Source organism: Ochlerotatus camptorhynchus, unplaced genomic scaffold (genome assembly GCF_037179485.1).
Source record: "Ochlerotatus camptorhynchus isolate MF236.1 unplaced genomic scaffold, CSIRO-AGI_Acam_v1.1 ptg000019l, whole genome shotgun sequence".
In the NCBI taxonomy this organism is placed as follows: domain Eukaryota; kingdom Metazoa; phylum Arthropoda; class Insecta; order Diptera; family Culicidae; genus Ochlerotatus; species Ochlerotatus camptorhynchus.
Window position 1 is genome coordinate 1,026,251 of NW_027040511.1, and position 25,251 is coordinate 1,051,501.

Genomic DNA, 25,251 nt, shown 5'->3' on the forward strand with positions numbered 1-25,251 from the left:
GAGGTTCGGTTTCTGTCGTTAAAGCTAAGTCTTTTATTCGCTGCATACATTATCACCAACGTGTGCTATAAATGGTCAACTGTCCGAGATTTGTTCACTTCGTCGAATGATCGCAACTCGACGTTCGTCTTCCAAAAGCAAAGTTCTGAGAGAAGTTTGGTATACGCGTGTCTAAAAAAGAGATACATTATTAAACCCATCATAGATATGCGTTTGAAAATCAATTGTTACCTGTAATTTTGACTTCCAATGGCATAAATTAATGGATTGATGACGGCCGACATCCACGCCAGAACCGATGCAAATACGTGGAGATTCGCATACGACCCATCATCGTCGATGACGTTGGCAATCATCAGTGGAAAGAAGCATACCAAAAAGCATACGTAGATCGTTAACAGTGTCAGCGTTAGCCGACAGTCTTCCTTGCTGCGGAAGAACGATTCGATTCGGCTTGAAGAGTTAGAACTACTGGAAAAGTTCAATAAGAAGGAAATTCAATAAATGAAGAGCTCAATATAAAGAAATAACGTCACATTTTTTATTCTTTAGGATTTGATATTACTACTAAGGTATATGATTATAATGACGGTGTTATTTTATTGTGATCAAATGGCAATAATAATATATAGTAGTGGATCAACAAATAGTTCCACACCTAAAGTTTCTACGTGTAAAGAAAGAGAGAGGGAGAGAAAGATTAGTAATTTCCATGACCCTGAAGAAGTCTGCACATTGTAGATGAACTACGCGTATCTGTCAAGGATAAGCAAATAAGGTAGTGGAATTAAATGGAAATTACCAATCTTTCTCTCTTTCTTTATACAGGTATTCAACTAAGACGCCCACATTCATCAGGTTTCTACGTGGTTTATGAATAGCCTCTAAGTTTTATATCCTACTTTGAATCATCTTATCTAGACTTCATATTCAGCTGAGCGAAACATTTCTTTCTCTCTATCAATATGTGTTTGCAGAAAGCCTTTTTGTCAGTGATGTTTATTACCCAATTTAATTTAATTCTGTTATATTAAAAATGCTAAGTCCCAAAACTTGAAATTTAAATAAGAATAGTTAATATTTCTTCAAACTAGCAATTCTGAACTTTTCCTTAGTACGGGATTCCAAAAATTAAGTCTGAGATCTAAAATAAATTGTAATGTCCCAGAGTTTCGAAAATGTATCAAGTCCAAGATCGTCCAAGATTTTGTTAAATGATTCCAGTGAAATTCCTAAGCAATTTCTAACCTACAGACACGTCATTGTTATTTTTTGCAATCTTAAAAGGTTCAATGTCGGATGTCCGACATTTTGAATTAATTTAAACATTTTAAATTAATCATGTTAAATCACAGATCTTTAAAATTTATTCAAGTCTGAGATAGTGAATTTTACTACTTTGAGATCTTCAGGTCAATCATTATCGCGTAGCAATAATGAATATCAGTGGATTTCCCATCAAACATTGAAAGCTGAATAAGAGCTTGTTCATGCAAAATTTAGCTTCTACAGCATTTTTTTAGCTTATTAAACTTTTAATCATTTCAAATTGTTTTTTTTTGGATGGGCCCGGGATATGTAGCCTACTGTAAAACTCTGTTGTCAGTGGCCTGGAGATGTAATACCTCTCTGACTGTTACACTTTTCAGAAATTTCTGATCCCATAATCATTTATTTCTTAGACTTCAACCCAACCCTAAAGGGTCTTCAAATTTGTTACCAATCAATGCAGAATCTTGGAAAAATTCTTAATATTAGACTTGAATTTCCATGAACGGGATTTGAAAATTGTACAATTTGCAATGTCTGAAATAAGTAGTTTATCCAACGAGGCTGTTAGGTGTTCGAAGGATTCTGTGACACTACCCCGCATGTCACTACCCCGAACGCCATAACCCCGAACGCCGTTACCCCGAACAGTACACTACCCCGAACGCCGTTACCCCGAATAGTACACTACCCCGAATGGCGACTACCCCGAAATTAAGACAAATAGAAGAACAGCAAGGGATACATTTTTGAGAAGAAAATTTTCTTTTCTAATTAACCACTTCATTCGAGCACTTAAAAAGACGTTTACTACCACTCGAACTTTGAAATAAAACATTATTTTGAGATTTTTTCTTCTAGAACCTCGAGAAAAGTAGCCAACATTTGTGCGTTTTATAATTGAAAATAGAAATTAGTTGGTCGAGTTTTGTGAAATCGCTGGTAGAAAGTCACGCCAAAACTGCTTGACAAAGTGGTCAATTTATACTGAATACAAATGATAGGATTCTATAACATTCCCCAGAAAACCATTCCCCCGAAAACCATTCCCCAGAATCTCATTCCCCAGAATGCACCATTCCCCAGAAAAGCATTTCCCAGAATGAACCATTCCCCAGAAAAGTATGCCATGTATTAGATTGACTATTTTTGTTTATTATAGTCATTCCTGGAATATTCTTTCGCGTATATAAAAAGAAAAGAAAAACTTATTAGGATATGTTTATAAATTACGTAGACAGTTTAGGGAAGGGGGGGGGGGGCTGGTTGGCAATTGTGCACGGTACATACAAATTTTAAAAATTTTGTATGGAAAATTGTCTACGCAGGGGAAGGGGGGGGGGGTCAAGAATCCCAAAAAAACTGTCTACATAGTTAATGAACAGCCCCTTAATGGCTCAAGGGGGTTTCCCATCTTTGAAAATATAACAATAGGAAATAATTAATTCTTTGGATATACGATAAAGAAGGGAATATTCCCTTCTTTTAATATATAAAAGAGAAAATAATCAATTCGTTAAATATATGATAAAGAAGGGAATATTCCCTTCTTTGAAAATATAACAAAAGGAAATAATTAATTATTGGATGAACGATAAAGAAGGCAATATTCCATGCACCGATTTTTCAATCCATAACGAGAAATTCTTCAACTCAGGTCGAACAATTCTTTGATAAGGTTTAACAGTTTCCGACTGGTATTGCATATTGAATTGGATTGCATATTAGACCCTTTGACTTTTTAAATGGTGAACGAAGTGCTCGAAAACTCGAAGGTTGTCATTTTCTAAAGAGCTTTAAAATGGTTTGGAATTGATAAATACATAGTTCCATAAAAGTAAAAGTAGTGTATCATCAATTTAGTAAAGTGAAACTAATCAGAGAGTTTAATCACAGACAACAGACATAACACTTTGAAAAAGTTTTTCTTGAAAACATAGTATCTCAAAACATAGGACCTCAGTAACGACATCTCTCGGGCTTCTCGCGTAAAACAAGCTTGCTCGCTTGCAAGCTTCAAAATTCCAATAAAAAATTATCATTTGTATTCAGTATAAATTCCAAAACGAAATTTCCTTCTAAAAATGTACCCTTCTTTTGACCCCTTGCTGTTCTTTCATTTGTCTTAATTTCGGGGTAATGGCCATTCGGGATAGTAGGGCATTCGGGGTAATGGCCATTCGGGGTAGTAGGACATTCGGGGTAGTGGCATTCGGGGTAATGGCGTTCGGGGTTATGGCGTTCGGGGTAGTGACATTCGGGGTAGTGTCACAGAATCGTTCGAAGAGCTAATTACCGTTAACCGTCCAGCAGTCGCGCTGGTGCACTGAGTGCACGTACAAAAAACACACTACTGAAACATGATTTTTATCAACAATTTCCTTGGATATTTTCAAAATGTTTATGCATCACTAGAAAGAGGAATAGTTAACCTTGAAATACAATTCAGAGTGACATTTTGTTTTTTAATCGCTTGCAAAAGTAATGCTTATTTTTCGGTGATTTGACGCGTACATTCATTCATTGATTCATTGTTCTCGTAGATTTGAGGAGTTTGTATACCGAACGCAAGTTTATGACATTGTCTTGATGTATCATCAATATAATTCAAACGCACTAAAAGCTGTTTATGAATTATTAAAAATTTCATGTCAAATCTGCCTGCTAAAAATGCTACGAGTAAAACGATTTTAATGGATGATGATATCCCAAGTATCAATTTTGGTTTTATAAGGGTTCTGAAGACCGTGATTTAGACTTGTAGCATGCATGCATCGATAAAACTTGCAATGTTACTTGGGATTTGTGCTCCTAAAAAAGCGAAGAGATGAAGCAGATGATGGCTGTCATGATAACTGATACGCCCTATCACTTCAAGTAGAACTCCTTGTTTGCTGCACTACTGCAAAAGTGGAGTTCCAGTTTCATTGTTCCTATGTTTTGGTAGAGTCGATTTGTGCTCGTGAAGTTGAAACTTAAATCAGAAATATATTTTCCACAGGGATTCATCTTAAATAAACTACAAATTATATTCACTCAATGAGTGGTGCTATTTACCTGTGAGCCTTTAGCTTTGCTCGCTGTTTGTGTACTGTGCAAAATATGCATGAGTAGGATATTGATATGATTATGCACGGAACCAAAACTCCAAACAAGAAGATGAATTTCTTTGGTGATGTATCATTCTTCTTGAGAATCGTACAGGAAAACGTTTCCTCGTCCAGTCCTAGCCGGCCCCAGATTTCGAACAATGGAAGGAGCTGAAATGAAAGATTCGTGAAATAAATACTCCAAGATTGCCACCGGCTGTACATACCATAATTCCAAAAGAGAATGCCCATATCATGAATAGTTGCAAACACAAACTAAGTGGAGTGTATATCTTAGAATAGCGACTAGGATGAAGAATCAGCGTATACCGATTAATTGTGAGGCCTACCATGCTGAGCACTGACACCGCCACGTTGCCGTAGAAGAATACTGGAAACACTTTACACAAATCATCACCCAATGTCCATTTCTGGAAAGTTAGAATTATTTTATTAATTAGGTAAGAAGGTTAAGAAAGTTAAACGCAACACTCGTCTACCTGATTATGGAACCTTATTGCCGTTAAGGGCATATTTACTGCACAGAAAAAGAGATCTGATATGCTTAGGGAAAGCACGAACGCTGTCGTTGGATGTTTCCGTAGTTTGTGATATTTGAGGAGGGCTGTGATTGTGAGGAGGTTTCCTGTAAAAAAAAAAACATTTTATTAGCATTAATAGTTTAGTTTGAATACTTTTTTAACAATATGTGCGAGCGATCTCTTCTTTTTATACAAGCGATTTCTTGAGTCAGTTTTTACTCGGAGGCTCTCTTATTTACAAATAAACAATGGAAGGTTTTTTTAAAAAAACATGATTCGTTTATTTGAAAGGCTCAATCGCGTTAGCTTTAAGGAGCCGATAGTGCATTTTTATGACAACACATTTTACTAAAAGCTACGTCTAGTATGAATTAGAGATGGGGAGCTGTACTGAATATCCGATTCACTCAAGTGAGCTGATGACCCGCGGTTAATTTTTTAGGAATCGCAGCTCTTCAGCTCACTGATAGAACAAGTAGTCTAAACCATTCAATTCGTCACTTATAGCGGAACTTCTCAAAACAGGACTTATTACTCCATTTTTGCATTGAACAGCCGCGCAAATCAAGATGCGTGCGTAATACAACATGTGCCTACACGGTAAGAAAAAATACTCAAAATTAAGTTAAAATAAACTCAACGTTGAGTTCTATCATTTAAAGTCCGCCGTTGAGTGAATCAGAAAAGCGGCGTTGGTTGAAATTTACTCAACTATTGAGTAATAATAAATGAACTCAAATATAAGTTTATTTTCATTGAGGTTGCTCTTATGCGCCTTTAACCATTTCATTTTCACAAGTGTTGATAGACGAGTGGTCAACACACGGACCCCGTAATCTCAACGTCCATGGTTCGGTTGCAGTCTGCTCCGTTTTATTATTTTTTTGTCAACTTGGTCAACGTGGATTCATGATCAGGATTACTCAAAATTGAGTTTTCTTCTTTAACTTAATTTTACCTATCTCGACGGAAGCCACGTGATGAGTGAAAGGAACTCAATTTTGGGTACTTTTTTCTTACCGTGTACTGCTCACAACATGTCACTACCAACATTTCAAATGGTCGAAACTGACAAATGTTAACAAACTGAGTTTTTTATACAAATTGACAGCAAGTGATCCAATACTATGAACAATTTAATAAAATTTCACAAAAAACATGTTTAGTAACCCTAAATTAACATCTACAAACAGGCGTAACTAATTTGTGTAGTTTACTATAGTGAAGTTAATTTCGCCCTCGGTTTGTTCGCCCTCACCATCCCTCTCCAAAGGGGGAGTTTGGTAAAGAGAGATGAAAAAACCGATTTGTACCTTCCTTAAAAGTTGTCCTAGCTCGCTATTCTAATATCTATATGCAATCTTCACACTGCCGTACTCTAACGGAACTATCAACTCTATGCTTTCATCTACTCCATCTATCGTATAAAAATTACCACTACAGTCTGTTATTTGAAATTTTTTTTGTTTATTAATTTATTTGATAAGGCTCAACCGAATTAACTTTACAGAGCCGAGGATTCTTGGTCACTATACAATACATCTTAAAACTATAGTCAAAAGGTAAAACACAATAAACACTTTATCTTCCGCTATCCAAAAAGCCTCCTCCATCAGAACTGGAGCCGCTTCCAGTGGTTTCATTGTATGGCAAATTGTTGTACGCCAACGAGGGTCAGAGCGCGTCCATTGTAGCAATGGACGCAAAACGTGGTCAGCACTCACACACTCATCACGAAACGGTTGCTTTCCAAAGTCGACGACGCATCGACCGAAAGAACTGCCGATGAAGAACAATGAGGAGGACCACACAATGGTTGCTGCCGAGAAAACAGACGATCGCGTAGCACACATCGAGAGTGGCCTGCTTTTGTCGACAGCCGAGTGAACACTCCTAATTATTTGAAATTAGCATCTTCAACTATGTAAATCGTTGACTTCACGTAGAAGTAATACTAAAACATATAGTCAAAGTACTCAAATACTTTTAACACACCCCGATGAACTTTCACACAGGTCTCTTTTATTTCCCTAACTTCTGTCCTTCGTCCCTCGGTTTCGACTGTGGGTTGTCCAGTCGATTATTCACCTCTTAACACTTCAATCTCTTCTCCTCATACGGGTGCTCTCACGGTACCGTTCGCCGAGCCGTTCGCGAATGGTATAACGAGTCCACGGCGCTCAAGGCAGATCCAAAATGGCGATGAACACGGTCGGATGGATAGGAATACGGTTGTATTTACACGGTAACTTTGGGGTTTGACTGCAGTAGGTCGAACACTACGGGGTCTGACCGCGCCGTAGATAAATGTTAACGGTAAACTACGGGGTCCTGGATATTTTAGCAGGTTGGCTCCTCCTCCACTACTGATCGAGTTTCACGCCTCAAGACTCGTACAGACTCGTATTTCCCTTTTCGAATAACGATCTTTCACCATAGAGGTAACTCTAAGACCAGAAGGTCCCGAAGAAACGAGCTCAACTTTTTGGCTCAGCTTTGGTACTCTCTTCGGTCCCAAGCTAATCGATTCACCCCTCGAAACATAGAAAAATCCACTAACCCCTCATTTTATCTGTCAAACTTTCATAGCGAATCAAAACAAACATAGTGTGGTACTGGAATTTATACTAGAGTGGGGTACGTTAATCGATTTGCTTGGGACCAATAGGCTAGTCAATTAGTGAGCCAATTTAAAATCGTTAGTTTCGTATTGATTGTTGCTTTCACTATGCTTTCACATTCGTTTTGGGTTTGTCTAGCTTGGTTTTCGACCACAACTTTTGACTTTTGCCAGGCAATTGGCTAGCAACGATCGCGGGTGATTTCATTGCGTTCTCGATCGTTGATCCATTTTCCTTCAGCCCAATTTCGCCCCATCATGGCCACCTTTACACCAACACCACCACTAATCCTGCTGTCAGCGGCATCTGGCTGTGAGTAGCGGAACTTCGTGGATTGGTTGCGTGCTGTCCAGTATGTGGTGGGCGGTGTTGGCACTAATATTTGAATCATTTCCTGGCATTCATAACATTTAAATCGAAACACTAAATTCGCGACAATCTCAACAATCTTAGACAGACAGACGCACCACTGGTTACAAACTAAACATTATCTACTGCACGGTGCTTGATAAAATATATGAAATGTCCTTATTTTATTAATAATCTGAGTATATCATTTATTCATTGCAGAAAGAAACTTATCTCTCAACAAAATCACACTCATTTGTTTTAATTCGCTCTTGTTTTCAAACTTACAAACGCTGAAGTTCCAGTACCGTGCCATGCCCTATTGTCGTGGGGGTTAAGGGGAAGTTTACCGACCCAAAAATAAAAAAAAATCTGTACGTTTTTATTTTTCTAAAAATATTGGAAAAAAATATCAAAAATCCAAGAAAATCAGTTTCTTTTTTAGATTTTTTTCAAAAACAACATGTAAAAATATTTTTTCTAAAGGGTGATACGGTCAAAATTTGGTCAATATCAACTTGACGTATTTCTTTCAATTTTGCATTTAAAAAACCTGAACACCCCTCATTTTGAAGGTGTGTGTGTGTAGAATGTTGCTCCTATTTTGATTTTGGAATTCACTCTTCAGTTGTCAAAATGCCGTCCAAGCAAGAAGAGCAGCGTATCAAAATTTTGCTCGCGCATCGCGAAAATCCGAGCTACTCGCACGCAAAGTTGGCAAAATCGCTAAAAGTTGCCAAATCAACCGTTACAAATGTAATTAAAGTGTTTGGGGAACGTTTGTCGACAGCCAGGAAGTCTGGATCGGGGGGAAATCGAAAACCGGAAGCCGCTGAGACGACAAAGAGAGTTGCCGGTAGTTTCAAGCGAAACCCTAACCTCTCTCTCCGAGATGCCGCAAATAAGCTGGGTGTATCGTCTACAACCGTGCATCGAGCCAAAAAAAGGAGCCGGACTATCGACTTACAAGAAGGTAGTGACTCCAAATCGCGATGATAAACAAAATACGACGGCCAAAGCGTGATCCCGGAGGCTGTACACGACGATGCTGACGAAGTTTGACTGCGTGGTAATGGACGACGAAACCTACGTCAAAGCCGACTACAAGCAGCTTCCGGGACAGGAGTTTTATACGGCAAAAGGAAGGGGAAAGGTAGCAGATGTTTTCAAGCACATGAAACTGTCAAAGTTCGCAAAGAAATATCTGGTTTGGCAAGCCATCTGTACCTGTGGCTTGAAAAGCAGCATTTTCATAGCTTCCGGGACTGTCAACCAAGAAATTTACGTGAAAGAGTGTTTGAATAAACGTCTGCTGCCTTTCCTGAAGAAACACGGTTGTTCCGTACTGTTTTGGCTGGATTTGGCATCTTGCCATTACGGTAAAAAGGCCATGGAGTGGTACGCCGCCAACAACGTGCAGGTGGTTCCCAAGGACAAGAACCCTCCCAACACGCCAGAGCTCCGCCCAATTGAGAAATACTGGGCTATTGTCAAGCGGAACCTAAAGAAGATTTAAAAAACTGCTAAGGGCGAGCAGCAGTTCAAGGCAAACTGGCTTTCTGCGGCGAAGAAGGTGGACAAGGTGGCTGTACAAAATCTGATGGCAGGGGTCAAGCGTAAGGCCCGGCAATTCGGATTTGGAAAAGCGGAAGCCTAACTGAATATTTTTCCTGAATTTTATACTAATTGAACTTGAAAAAGAAATTTAATTTGATTTTTTAAATAAACGATTTCACCGATTTACACGCGTTTTCCCTTGACCAAATTTTGACCGTATCACCCTTTATCTCATCATGTAAAAAAATTGGACTCTCAGAAAAACCGAAAAGTCGATGTTTTGTGGTTTTTTGAGTCCAACTTTATGCCATAATGAATTTGAAAAATTAGAAAAAATGTGATTTTTTTAGATTTTTGATACCTTTTTTCAATATTTTTAGAAAAATCAAAACGTAATTATTTTTTTCGGAGCGGTGAACTCTCCATTAAGAACGCTTCCAGTTTAAATGAATATGCAGTGATTTATATTCCTTTGAGCGTCAGATGATTGTGCCATAACAATATAAGCGTCACATGATTGTGTCGCAATACAAATTTGATTTGCGATATTAAAAATTAAAATGGTTTAACACATAATTGTGCCTAATACCGTGTACTTGAAGAGTGACATTTACAATCACCCTTATATTAAACAAAGCATCATGTATAGAACCTCTGTTTCTAGCGTTGCCCAGAGTCTTGTTCTTTGAATGTAAAACATGCGTTTTATTAAGCCATTTTGCTGCTACAATCAAAACATGGTGTTAGGTACTAATAAAAACGGCGGTGCCCTGAATCCTTGGTTTTTATACTATCAATATTTTGTTTTGTAACAGTTGTCAAATTTGCTAGTCATTAGTAAAGATGGCATTTGCTCCACATGACTCATATTTAGCAGCCAGCTAGTCTGTAGGTAACCTCTCTGAATTGTCCACGGAGAAGGTGTATCACAAACGTTAGGCTAAGTGCAGCAGTAGCAAAATACCCAACAATCACGTGGTTGAGTCACTGTCCACAGCGCTAACAGGGTTGAGTCACTTTGATTGGTTTGTTGAATCATGCGCGAGCGGAGCAGAGAGCGCTGTCACCTTTTCATTACATTATCGTAAAGCACTTATGCGCAGTTTTCGCGAGAAATCTTCGTTCCGTGGATGACGGTATGTGGTGAGAGTTAGATTACTTGAGTTGTTCATATCAAATTGGCTTACTGGAAATCCGGGAGATCCGATTAGCCCCATTCAAAAAGCTTTCGTATCATACATGTTGAGGTGACAGATTGGAATCCAGGACCTTTTCGGACTGGCAATAGGGTTTAAATGTACTTCTCACACAACTTCTATAATAGTACACATGTTGACAGATTTCTTGTCGATAATTATTATAACACTCTTGTAACATGTTATAATTTCGCAGAGCGAAGGCACGAGGAAATGCTCAAAAAAACATTATTTCTAGTTGATGATTAGGGTAGAGAACTACTTCGACCTAAGCGCCCATTTTTGGCCTATCAAGCAGAAAACATCAAATAAATTCATGATTTCGGCGTTAACAGGTAAATTATGCGTTTGGTACGATACTTTAGTTCAAATGCAACCAAACGAAGTCAATAAAAACGTGTGATATCAATGTTTGCACCCAATATTCTCAAAAACAAGTTAAGCGCTCTGACCGAATCAATCTTTATCTTTATCCGATAGGGCGAAGTGAATTCATTGCCGTTTCAATCGAGGTTTCAATGGCGTTTTCAATGCGCTAGGCCGAGTTTAGAATCCGAAGGCCGAGTTTGGCGTCAAGAAGCAGTGTTAGACTTTTAACAATATCTCAACAATTTGTTTCTCTTTATCAAATCTTACGGTACGTACGGTGCTAAACTACGCAAGATTAAGAAAGACTATTTGCGGGTTGTGCTTAATAGGCCGGAAATGGGGTAGTTAACCCTATATGCACATCTGCTGAATCACGATCTTGGCGACACAGCTGCTTCATCTATGTTGCCATAATGGAGACCGTCCCCAAATCGAGATCTTTTTCGACATAATAAGTTCCATGCAGGGCTGGCAAATGTCGTTTTCAATGAAAGATCTCATGCGATTTTTACAGGGATACTTCTGTCACTATCATCGGATAAGAAACGACGATAGAGATATTCTTAAAAAATCTCATCGATTTTTTTTTGTCATGACAGAACGTGACAGTGTTGTGAACATTGTAATAACTCTACCAATTACACATTGTTGCTGGCTTAAAGTCCTCTAAATCAGTAAGAATTTTTGATTTCAAAACCGTATGAGATTTAAACTCACGAGTGTTTGATCATTGATCATCACATGACGGCCGTGATATTTACCAGCACTGGTTCCATGCTAACGGATGTAAATGTAAGCTGTTAGTTTTAATCTCACCACTACTGATTGCATGGCGCACCATCCTATAGACTTCTCTGACTTTGCACAAGTATTAGTGCTGAACTTTGGGTAAATTCAAAGGTTTTCTTGCACTAATACTTATAATTTACCCGAGGGGGACGACTCTATCTACGATGCAGAAAAGATTGTGTTTTGCTGTGGCTAGCTGCGCGCACGCTGAGTAGATAGAAAGAAGATTGATGACGATTTTGAAGATTTCCTGCAAAAAGATGATGCGCGATGCAAGTAGATGCGACAAATGAAAGAAGATTTTTCGAAGATTGATTCGCTAGTGTGAGATTTGTTTAGCATCTAAACTTGAGATTTAGATGTGTCGCCTCCCTCGAATTTACCCAAAGTTCTGCACTAATACTTGTGCATTTCACAAACATCAGAGAAGTGTATGGGCAAAAAGTTATTGAAAAATTTGTAAGCTTGCGGTCACCCAAAAAAAATGCAAATGTTTATTGCCCATATATCTGCTGTTTTACGTCGAATTTTCGTTCTTTAACTGTCATTTTAAAGGTATTGCATGAAACTTACTTCGTATTTATTTGCCTCAATATATTTTTCAAATCTTGTATTTTAAAACTTCACCTAAAGTTACAACATTTTTCAAACTTCACACTGAATAATCATAACTTATTTTCACAGAATTGAGTCGGCCAACTTTTGAAATGAAAGTGGTATTAACACTTCTTTTATATGTGTTGTGGTAGTAAAACCAACCGGTGTAAACTAACGATTTTAAATTGGCTCACTACTTGATTAGCCTATTGGTCCCAAGCAAATCGATTAACGTACCCCATTCTAGTCGAAATTCTAGTACTACACTATGTTTGTTTTGATTCGGTATGAAAGTTTGACAGATAAAATAAGTGGTTCATGGATTTTCTTATGTTTCGAGGGGTGCATCGATTAGCTTGGGACCGAAGATAGTACCAGAGCTGAGCCAAAAAGTTAAGCACGTTTCTTCGGGACCTACTAGTCTTAGAGTTACCTCTATTGTACTAGAGCTGAGCCAAAAAGTTGAGCACGTTTCTTGAGGACTTTCTAGTCTTAGAGTTATCTTTTAGTCTTAGAGTTATCTCTTAGGCGAAGATCTGGGACGTAGAGAACATAAAGTTCACTTTTCCTATAGGGGGCGACCCCGGCGTAGTGGTTAGCATCCATACCTCTCACGCCAAAGTCACGAGTTCAAATCTCACCCCCGGACAAGTCACGAATGACCCAAGAGCGTTAAAGTGACTATAAAAATAAAAAAAAAAAAACTTTTTCTATAGTAATTCCCATATAAACTTCAAAGGGCCAGTGCAGTATGAGTTCGCATCCAATAAACTTAAATTTTGGGAGAATGTTCAGGACCTGAATTCTATCTTGTCAGAGGCTCGAGGGAATTGAAAAAAAAAATCAAATGCAAAGTTACTTAGTCCAATATCCCTTACAAAAATACATGTCATCAAAAGGGTATATTCAAAATAAGTGTTTGACATATTTTAGAAAAAAAAACGTACGATTGAAAATTTATAAATCACTTTGGGGGCTTTCTAGAATTTATAAAGTTACAAAACATATATCCGGTGAGCCTGTGCAAAAACGGCATCAAGTTTTGATCTGTTTTCGCTGAGATATACGTCAAAATAAAAATAAAAGTAAATAGCAATGGAACGAAATTAATGTTCTTCTGACTCCATGCAAATATTTGAACCAAAATGAAGAACATCTGATATCTGATGTATATATTACATTGTGGTTGTTGTTGAATTATACTATGTAATTAAATGTTGTTTTGACATATTTCCCGTAACTTAAAACATACTCACTTGGAATATTACGAATCTATTATAGCGATAAATCATGAATAATTAATCTGGGGGCTGGACACCTTTACTGAATATATCAAAATATGTTGTGAAAAAATCTCCCATAGTCATTCCCACGTAAACATTAAAAAATTCGCGCGGCTTCTAAACCCTCATCAATCTTAACTAAATGTTTTGAATAGGTTCATATGTTTGTGTAATGAATCAAGCTGTAATTAAATGATAATGCACATCCAAAAAAGTAACAGTTCTGAAAAATTAGGAGTATAGAAAATCACGGCATCAAATACTTACGGCCGGCATACTGTACACCTAGTGACTGACAGCCGTGGAGATCAGGTATAATAACCAGAATGTTTTCCTTGATTTGTTTTCCATCGATTTTGTTTTCCGTACTGAGTACCAATGCTAACGCCGCCAGGGAGGCAGCAGCTCCCCTTTCTATCGACATCAACTCATGGACCGGGACGAACCAACGGCTTTTACTTCCCGGCGTGATCAGAGATTTTATGCTTCAGAAATCCCGACGGCGCCGATTGGAATTGAACCCAGGGCTTTTGGAGTGAGAGGCAATCACACTTACCACTATCCAGTTGGAACATTTTGAACTGGATAGTAGAAGGTTCAAATTCCAGATGGGGCCTTTTTTGCATTGTTCCATCTACGGTAAATAGGAATTTGCAAAACAAAAATGCCATGCTCGAATCGCACTGGCATGAGCTCATTACATTAGTATTTAATCATTAGCATTTAGGAAATAAGGCTGAATTCAAGCGACAAGCAGTTTGTGTCATTTCTTTCTAACATATTGAACTGCTACCGCCTCTTAGATGTTAGTCAGAATGATGATTCATATCGTGGCTCAGCGCTTATGCTTAGAGATTGTGCTCGCAAAGGCACCCCGATCCAACTACGAAGTGATATTCGAAACACAGTGAGTGACCGTCAGGTTAAGTGCCAATAATAAATAAATAATTAATTAATTGAGGGTATTTTTAAACTATGCGCACATGCACATGCACATGAACAGCTTCTTCCAGCAGGGTGATGGAATGAAAAGTTCAAATAGCCAGCCAAGAACGTTTCACTCATTGCTCGAGTGGAAATTCTGAAAACTTGCAGAAACAGCTGAGAAACGTTAAATGCGGTTTCATTTCGTGGATCGTGACATGAACTATACATAGTGTACTAAACATCTCGAACGTAAATTAGTGAAACCCTTCTGTCTCTCTCTCTCTCTCTCGGCCTAAGTTCGGCCGAATACAATTTCTTTGAAACCGAATACTTCAGCAGTGTGACGTTGATGGGCGCGTGTGTAATATGGACAACAACAACACAACGCCACTTCAGAAAATAAACCATAAGAGGAGACGAGAGGCCACATGAATCATATACGGCCAGAGCTAAATGCGGGACGGGATTCCGGCTAAGATTACGCTGGATATTGTGTAGAGAAAACGGACTCGCGATCGTTGCAGTGCAGTAAACATAAATACAAAGAAAGCCACTGTTCTCACTCACTACCGGGGTGGCGCGCAGTTTTCCAAGTCTGGTGTATGCATGGAAAACCGTTTAATTTCGGACGACGATGCGATGGGAGCAATCTCACCACTTGACTGAGCGGGAGGATTTCAATGTGAGTGCGCGCGCGGATGAAAAACCACTTATCACAATGTGATCGTGAATTAACGTAGAGCGTTTCCCTCTGCTTTTATTTTTTCGGTCAATATCAACGGTTCAGACATACAGAACTGCTAACTGCTCTTCTTGTTCATAGGCGGTGAGCATTTATTTTTGTTCAATCTGACTTCAGCTGGGGTGCAAGTCGCAAATGTAAACAAATTAAAGTTAATATATCGTTTAATAGGTTAGCAGAAGGTCTATGATGTGACCGATAGAGTACATCCCGGATCCCCACATTTAAAAGTACTTCAATGCAGGCAGGTGCTTGGTAATTGGGAATTGTATACAGTTTCGTGTGCTGTTTTATATGATTGTGAACGCATCAATTATTGAGCCCGATCAGTTATGACTTTGCCAATAATCCTGTACTGCCGGTGGACGTAAAAAGGGGCCATCCAGCGGGAGAGGGTTCGATGAAACGGGAAAAAGAGGGGGACTAGCTCAACCGTGACATCACATTTTCTTACGTTAGAAAAAAGGTATAATGAAAAATCGGATAATACAAAATTTCTCATTCAGGAACACAAATATTTTCCATCATATTTTAAATAACAACTTGGAATTTTACTGTTATGGGGGGAATGGCTTTAATGTTGGCATATAGATCTAAGATTGGGGCCATCGCTAAAAATCTGCTATTTATCAATTTTATCTAGATGAACGCGTCATTGGGACGGTACTAATGGATATTTTTGGTCGCTATTGAAAATTTAGTCGATTGCTGAATTTATGTATGGGCCCAAATTAGGGCCGACATTACATCCATTTGTCCTATTTGTTTTATTTAAGAGTAATTGATGAAATTGATGATTTGATCTATTAACATTCTGGATTTTTTTTGTGGTGATTTTGGACAAGTATATCAAATCAGAGAAAAACATGTTGATGTTAGTTAACCTGCTTTATGAAATATCAAATTCGGACAGGGTCGACATTTCAACGTCTGCGTTTATGCTATACAGACTGGTAAAAAACACTTAACTATCTAACTAGCGTCTTAAACTTATTTCTCGTCACATTATAGTCGAAATGATAGCTTACACACTTAGAAATAACTAATTTTACATCTTTGACATAAAAATAAGACGTATCTCATGTAATATTAAGTGCTCCGAGACTGAAAAGCTCGTGCCTCGTCGAAAAGTACGTTTGATTAAGCTATATTTTGCTTCTGTTATGACTCAAATTCATGTCAAAATTGACGCTCGTACATGTCACACCTAAATTTAAATGAATTTTTCTAAGTGTGTACTTAATTTAATCTTCTAAGGCATCTTTGTAACGGATGAGTTTTAACCGAAGACTGTTCGGTACCTCGGAGTCCACAAAAGCTGTCGTTGTCGGGAGCTGCGAGCAGGAACATAAAAATTTACTTGTTGCAGAAGATGTACACAGCCCAAGCGGTAATTAATACGTCAAATGCAAACAATCTCTGCAAGTAAACCCTGTGCTGGTGAAGAGGCTCTATCTAGACTCATTAGTTGACATCAATGTTCGTATAAAGGCAGTCGAAGAGGGTCATTCCACGGCAAATCTGATGAAAAAATAACGTTGAACTCTTTCTAGCCGGTCAGCGTTTATGGCATGATAAGGAGCGCATACTTGAACCAACCGGTGGCAACGAACGATTTTAAATTGGCTCACTACTTGACTAGCCTATTGGTCCCAAGCAAATCGAATAACGTACTCCATTCTAGTCGAAATTCTAGTACTACACTATGTTTGTTTTGATTCACTATGAAAGTTTGACAGATAAAATGAGGGGTTCGTGGATTTTCCCATGTTTTGAGGGGTGCATCAATTAGCTTGGGACCGAAGAGAGTACTAGAGCTGAGCCAAAAAGTTGAGCACGTTTATTCGGGACCTTTCTGTCTTAGAGTAACCTCTATGCTTGAACCAACAATCAATACGAAACTAACGATTTTAAATTGGCTCACCACTTTAGTAGCCTATTGGTCCCAAGCAAACGATTAACGTACCCTATTCTAGTTGAAATTATATTACTACACTATGTTTGTTTTGATTCGCTATGAAAGTTTGACAGATAACATCAGGGGTGTGTGGATTCTGGTACTGAGTGAGCCAAAAATAATAATGATTTTCTTCGGGACCCAGTGGTCTTAGAGTAACCTCTATGCTTGAACTCCGTATTCAAGAATACAGCGCACGAGGGAGAAATACAGCACTTTCAGTGCGTTAATACCACTGAATTCCGTACAAGACGGCAAAAGCCTTAGCGGAGGTTTTTGAAAAAAAGTTTGTTGAATTTCAGTTTAGCAGCGTCACTCCTAGGCCTTTAATAGATCTCGTTAAAGTTCTTTTGAATTCATCATGTAGTGGAAGGTTACCTGCGAACGGGTTCTACTGAAGCTTATAACCTTGCATTGTATAGCGTTCATCTCGATCCCATTTAAAAGACACCAGTTAGATACAATTTAAAGGTCTTGTTGTAGAGCAGCACAATCAGCCATACACCGGCTATTTCTGAAAACTTTTAGGTCATCGGAGTACATGAGCTGGTGCGATTGTAACCGGCGACATAAATCAAAACTCGAAAAGAATAAAAATTAACGGACTTAGGTGGCTTCCTTGTGGTTCACCAGACGGCATCTCGTAGCCTCCTGAACACACGGATCCAAGTTTGACGTAGGCAGATCTTCCGTAGAGATCCAACCAATAACCAATCCGCAAGCCAACCAGGAAATCCTAATCGTTCCAAATTTTTTAGCGACAACTCGTGCGGTACCTTGTTGAACGCTTTAGAAAAATCAATGTAGATGTAGATACTGTCAACCTGGCATCGGTCTTCAAGACAACTATTAAGTGTCTTAACTTACGTCATGAGGTTTGTGGTATTCGAAAGGTTCCTTACAAAACCATGCTGGAACTCGGAAATGACACGCTGAGCGGCTGTTTACATTTTGTCGTGAATCATCGGTTCAAAGATCTTCGAGATGCACCACAGAATCGAAATAGGATGATACTTTTCCACGCCGTGAATGCCGCTAGATTTGTGCATCGACGTTCCGCAGGCAGTTTCCAGGTACCAGGAAAGACTCCCTCCGACGGAGAAAGGTTGAATGAACAGCTAACAGCAAGCACATTGACACATCGTTTGACAAACGCAGGAGGAAGCTTGTCTGGTACAGGACCCTTAGATGAATTGATAGAGCTCAGAGCGTTTTCAACGTCTCAGGGTGTTAACTCAATGATGAAAACCAAATTCCCCAAAAAAAAACAGGTCTTGTCTACCCGTTTTTGGCAACACGACCTCATCGGCTATTACTTTTCTTAGATATATACGGGACATTTTATCGTGAAATACCCCATGGATCTCTAACCCATAAAGAGTGGTCCAGTAGAATCTCAAATTGAATTCGATAAATTTTGTAGATTGTAAAAAAAGACAGAAATTGCGTATTGCCAAAACCGGGAAGGCAACTGTGGTACTTGCACCTGTGGTACTTGCACAACATTTATGTGAGTGCCCAAGTAACCATATAATCACAAAATAACTTTAAATGTAGGTTCGGAGTGAAACAATGTCACTGATATACGATATGGTTAGTTGGGTATTCAGATGAAACTATTACTTTAAAAAACTAATCCTGGTTGTATCTCTTTTTCATTTGCATGTAACCCTATTTGATATTACTAACCAAACCGAGCGTTCAATCCGGGTGGTGAGCGAACCTGAAGAAGAAAAAATCCATCATGCACCATCATCATCATATATATTAAGATGACTATACAGGATGGGTGATACCATAGAGCCCCTTCTCGGAACGAGTGTAGTTGACTTCTGTGAAGATAGTGGGAATGCCAACTCCCTGTTGATAACATTTCGTGGATAAAGGGTGGGCTCTTCTCACCACTCATGGGGCATCTTCATGTTTGGGGGCTCGTTTTTTTTCGAATTGTGCGATCATGTTGCTGGAAGGAGATTCTTCATTGTCCCGTAGATGCGTATAGGTAACCTTGCATATCGATCCACCCAATCCGTTTTAAGCCCTTCATACAGTGACGTGTTGAGGACAATCATAGCTTGATCAAGACAAACAGAGAAGAGAGTCCACTTCTATCGGATTTAGTTTCCGTGCTACAATGGGTGGTAAACCACTATCATCATGATTCACAAATTTTAAACGTGGTTAGCGCCAGGTAATCAATTTAAGCTATAACCGAAATGTAAATATGATCGTTAGCATTGTGTGAAGGAAACTGCATCCTTCTCGATATAATTTTACGAAAAGGCTTGACTAATCGCTTAATATTTTCAGCATGTTCACGATCCGTTTCTTACCTCGGTTTACTCCAAGGTACAAAAAATGAGGTCCTTGGCATGACAAATAACAAGGTCTAGCTCTACGGAAAGGATGTTTATCAATCCTCATGATTTCAGTTCAACTCAGTTATGTGACAATACCCAGTGGGAGCTGAATTTACATTAGGCCCAAAATCATCGAAATATCCTTTTATTTGAGTAATTTTTGCTCAACTTGCAAAAATGCAACATGCTTGAGGAACCACAAGTTCGCAACTCTATTTAATATTTGAAATGAACAACTATTCTTAAACTACACGAAGCCAGTCATAAGTTTCAGTGACTAAGAAATATTTGAATGAAACTCCCTGAGATTCCCTGATACTCAAGGTTCAAAAGTGAATTCCCTGATATTCCTAGATTTTCCAGGTTTTTCCAGGTAGTCGACACCCTGTGTCTGCTATTGAGAATCTAGGTTTTGAGAAGTTATCAATGCATCTATGATATCTCACGCTGGACGTCTTGGGAGTGAATCTCATCACTGGACAATTCACAACAAGTGAAAACAGCCTAAAATGCACCTCGGGGAAAAACACCCGATGCGATTTTTCATAGCATTTCTGTTTTTAATTCATAATTTTGACGAGCCACAGTGCTAGTTAAGTACTTAAACTAAGATTTCGGCACAAAAAATCCCAGAATTAAGAGTGGAATAGCTATGAAAAACCAAATCGGGCGTTTTGCCCGGGGTGCATTTGTCGCCTGAAATACCCTAACAATATTGGTTAAAATGACTACAGACGAATCTCCATTTCTCGATTAGACCAGTGCACTGCCGCGCCACGCCGTCGCACCAGGTACTTTTTCACACGAAGCCGCCGCCGATGATTGAGACGGCGTGTCACCGTGGTGATTTTTGATACGCCACCGTTATAATTATTGAAACGCCGACAATGTAAATATACATTTTTTTTTACTTTTTCATTTTGGAAGACATGTTTCTCGCCAACCACTGCACAAAATTATACCCAAAAAGGATCAAATGAACGGTATCTTTACCATATACCGGATTGATTAAATCAGTCAACAGGATACCTCCAGATCATGTTCAGGTGAGTATGTATCCAGAGACTACATAATAAGTCTCAAACGAATTCAACCACAAGATTATTGTAAATCATAATAATCAGGACTACATTGCTCATTTTCGGACATGTTCAGTCATCCCTAAGCAAGTGGTCAGAGTTTTTTCTGGAGCCAAAGCCCATCACGCGAAACTTAGTCACATAATAGCTCAAAAACAATATTTTAAATTGGTGATCATAGTGCTCAGGCCCATAATAGTCATAATCTTACAAGTTCATGGAATCTCATGGGAAGTAACCACATCGACAATATCTTAAAGTTGCATCGACATGAAATCACATGAAAGATGCCCCGGGTATCACACATCGACACATCAAATCCGTTACATACAAATCACATAGAAAATGAAAACCAAGGTTTAACGGTACCTCACGAATCCATACGAGTGCTGGACTGACAATATATTCACAAATATCGAGCATTCATCCATGGATAAAGTCATATTTGACCTTCTCATTCTTACTGGCTTTGTCGCTTCTTACGCGAGAGTTTTGGCTGCTCCCAACTTCGTGTTCTTGACACACTCCCAGTCTATGCTCGTGGAAGTCGAGACAATTTCCAATCCATAAGATTTTCGAGACTGGGCTGTAAATCAAACCCACCGCCTTCGATTCGGTGATACTTTGCTATAACTAACTAGGCTATATAATACAGGATAATTAAAAATATTGCAAAACTACTTTAGGAAACAGCGATGGTGTTTCCAGTAACAAATTTCCCGAAGACACTACATATTTAAAATCAACTTTTTCCACTCAAATCTCATACTATCACTATGCATTGACCATCCCTGGACACGTTCCAAATTCCCCCAGTGAAATGGACAGAGTCTCAAGCTAAAACCCATCATGTGACATATTAAATAGCAAAGCAATTCAATACTAAGATTAATTTTGGTCATATTGTTTGTTCAGTATCGATACAAAGATCAAGCATTCATCCACACAACCTTAGACATAATTCCGATAGGGTAGAAAACTACTTGGACATAAGCGCCGATTTCCGTAATATCGAACAGAAAATTCAAACCGATTATTTTCCCAAAATTTCAAACTGATCCGATAAAAATTGACGCAGTTATGCGACTTTGAAGAATACCATGTCCACTAGACTGATGCAAAATTTGAAATTTTCGCTCCACATTGTTCAAACGGTTCCAAATCGGGTCCTGATTAGTCTCCGAAAGTTTAAACTCAGTTGATAAGAAACTGACTTGGCACAAACCATTTGAAGTTTATATGGAAATAACTATGGGAAACCAAAACTTTTTGTTCATTGTCTTCTAGCCCTTTTACATACTGTTAACAAATTCTTTTACTATTCTTATGGGAATTGTTTATCAGCTACAACTTTGCAGAAAATCGTTTTTCAGCCAAACGTCAAATTAAATAGTTATTAATTGTTTAAGAGATTGATAATCTTATGGCAAGATTAAGCAACTGTATTGTAGGCAACACTGTATTCTGCAGTGTGACATAGTAGCCATGATTTTCTTTCCTCTATTCTACGCGCCATAGACACTAATGTTGCCTGCTGAACAGTTGATTGAACCTAAACATAAGACATCAGTGACTTCCCTAATAAAACTGTTACGGTTATTTTGCTTAACGACGTGTTCGGGGTATCATCTAAACTATTTGTGGAATAGTTCTCTTATTTGGGTTATCGTTCGTTTATGGTAATTTTTTATTACGGTAGAATCATTAATAATTTTTGTTCCTTACATTTGATCGAAAAGTGGTCTTTAACAAAGTTGTAACTGAGAAAAATTTTCAACAAGCTCAGCTATCATTTTCTAAAGTAGAGTGAACTGGTGAATTTTGAAATAGATATGCACCGAAATTATGGTTTCTTCATAGTAAATCCCATATAAACTTCAAATGATTTGTGCCAAGTCAGTTTCTCACTAAATGAGTTCAAATTTTGGGAGGCTAATCAGGGCCCAATTTGGAACCGTTTGAGCAATGTGGAGTGAAAATTTCAAATTTTGCATCAGTCTAATGTCCACGATACAGAGAATATAATTTAAATCTTTAAACGCGATTATCTTGAAAACTCATTTTCAAAGCCGGTGTGATAACTTAAATTCAATACATCCGACTTGTTCAGTTTTTTTGTATATTGTTTAGAACTGTTTATTTAAGGCCTAGATTATTATTCGAATCTAGATGTCATCTTTGAAAGAAATCATCGTAAGAGAGCGAGGTAAAGTGCGGGTTGTACTTAGATACGATGCACGGTAACACGGTAAAAAATTTCAAATAGCGTTGCTATAGCACCAATACAATATTTGTGTTTCATTTATATTACCTTACTTGAATTTATGTTGATATTTTTAAGACCACCAAGTGATACGCCGATGCACTTGGCCACCGCCGCCCAACAAATTCAACGGCATCATGCCGCGACTTCGTCGCCGAGACTAGAACAGCTCCTACGCTGCCATCCGAGGAAGTTGTTCAAAATTTGATTTAGTAAGAAGGGTCGGATCAGCGGTGTCGGTGGTGTAAAGGTAAGCGTGATTACTTCTCACCCCAGCAGGCCTGGGTTCAATCCCAGTCGGCGCCGCCGGGATGTTCTGAGGCATAACATCTCTGATCACGCCTTCCTTCGGAAGGGAAGTGAAGCCGTTGGTCCCCGGTTTATGAGTTGATAGGTCGATAGGTAGGGTCCAAGTGTGGGAGCTGCCTCCCTGGCGTCGGTAGCATTGGTGCTCAGCATGGAAAACAAGATCGACGGAAAACAAATGAAGGAATAAAAAGGGTTGGATCCCTCCATAGGGAGCCTGTCTCCAAAAAAAAAACTTCCGTATTTATTTTGCACATGCTTCGAAAATATCAAACTTTTGCTCTACCTTACTCTACCGTAATCATGCCCCTTGCTATTACCTCTAACTTATTTTCTGATAGCCCCTGAAAAAAAAAAACATAATTCATTAGTATCAACTAGAAAAGTAAAAACTTTAACTTCAAACAGATTTAGCGACAAGGTGCGCACAAAATCATCCTTGGTTGTGGAGATGCCGAGTCTCTACACTTAATATAAACAAGAGACAAAATTTAGGATGATTTAATCTAGAGACAACTTCTACTTAGTTAGATCTTGGCAACAAGTAATTTTTGCCTTGTAACATTGAGTCATTAATTAGACAGCGTTTTGTATTTTTAGGTTCAAGACCTTAGTATCGAGTTGCCATATTCGAGATCTCATCCTTATCATGAACACGCCCCTCATAAATTGAAGTGGGTAAAACTAGGTTTATAATTCGTAGATCTTACGCTGTAATTCAATACATGGAAGTGTTCTAGCCTACCGGGAAATTTTAAAACCATTACAGTATGTAACAATTGGGTTTCGTCGTGCATCCGACACAGCATCGGTGAATTACATTAATCAAGTAACACACAATAAAAAAAAGTTTTCAACAAGTCTGAAAATACCTAAAACAAAATCGACCGTAGTATTAGCGATATGTACGTCACATCCACAATTTATACGTTACCGATCGGTGCTTTCAATTTGGCCGTAAATAAACATTACGATATGGTCCATTTCATTAGCCAAGATTTGCAATTCAGACGGCGTGTTTATGTTTACACGATCGGTAATGAGATGCTCTTTTCTCTGTACACATCAGCTGTACACGTCTGTCTTTGGAAGTGGTATTCCTCATTCTCGGCAGCAACATGTCCGTGGTGTCAGGATAAACTAAACGAGATATCCCTCCCTCCTGCACACACACAGTGTGGTTGCTTGATAACAATGAACTTCTTTATTCTGTTTGAACGTATTCTCTTCATTCTGTAAACGGTCACATTTCAATCATTTCTTCGTTTCTGGTGTGTCAACACTGCAGTTAGAGAGCTTCGCTTTCTTATCAGTAAATTGATAGTAATATCACAGTATCGCTTATGGCACTCCTTAGCACACATTTTCAATTTCTTCGATTATTACCTATTATTCCGAACACGAAAACGAATATGGCACTTATGGTCGCGAATATCGATATACCGGGCGTAAACATCACCATGTTTGCAGATTTTCTTTGGCATAAGCCACTGCACTCATCAGAAATCGAATCAGGATCAAAATCCACTGAATGGCACTTTAGTTTTTTGTTTGTTTTGTTTTGCCAAGTGTTTTAGTATATTGTACAAAAACACAATGCACTAACTGCTCGAGAGGCAGCACTACCCGTCCGTGATATGCCTTCCACACATGATAACCGACCGCAATGAACTGAGCTGCGCGCGCTCGTCACAAACATCCCCAATCACACTACACAACAATCGGCGAATCCAGACGCACGTTTCCCTCGCGACCCGGACGAACTCAACGCTGACTCAATTCTGTAGGTATGTGCATTTATGTGTGCCTATGCCTACATTAGGGTGCCAATGAATAAAATTACGAAACAGAACATATCAGGCATAACATTTGATAACGGGACAAAAGCATTTGTAAACAAACTTTCCAAGGCCCTTTACACGTAAACCAAAGCACTCCCACGCAAACGAACCACATC

The 25,251-nt window shown here is 38.7% G+C and overlaps 1 protein-coding gene across 1 annotated transcript; it reads right to left on the reverse strand.

The window, feature by feature from the left end:
* Positions 1–4: 4 nt before the first annotated feature.
* On the reverse strand, positions 5–24,979 carry Tre1 (Trapped in endoderm 1). The gene is made up of 6 exons (XM_065224101.1): positions 24,681–24,979; positions 4,859–5,004; positions 4,586–4,789; positions 4,327–4,529; positions 232–468; positions 5–171 (listed from the first exon to the last, which is right to left on the reverse strand). The coding sequence occupies exons 1-6, from the start codon at positions 24,754–24,756 to the stop codon at positions 66–68; spliced, it is 972 nt and encodes a 323-aa protein (XP_065080173.1). The 5' UTR covers positions 24,757–24,979; the 3' UTR covers positions 5–65.
* Between the last annotated feature and the right edge of the window lie 272 nt (positions 24,980–25,251).

Coding starts and splice junctions, on each gene's coding strand:
- Tre1 (XM_065224101.1), bottom strand. CDS start 24,756: ATGGTGATGTTTACGCCCGGTATATCGATATTCGCGACCATAAGTGCC. Junction 469..4,326: donor GCAAAGCTAAAGGCTCACAG/GTAAATAGCACC, acceptor CTTTTCCAGTAG/TTCTAACTCTTCAAGCCGAA. Junction 172..231: donor ATTGGAAGTCAAAATTACAG/GTAACAATTGAT, acceptor TCTCTTTTTTAG/ACACGCGTATACCAAACTTC.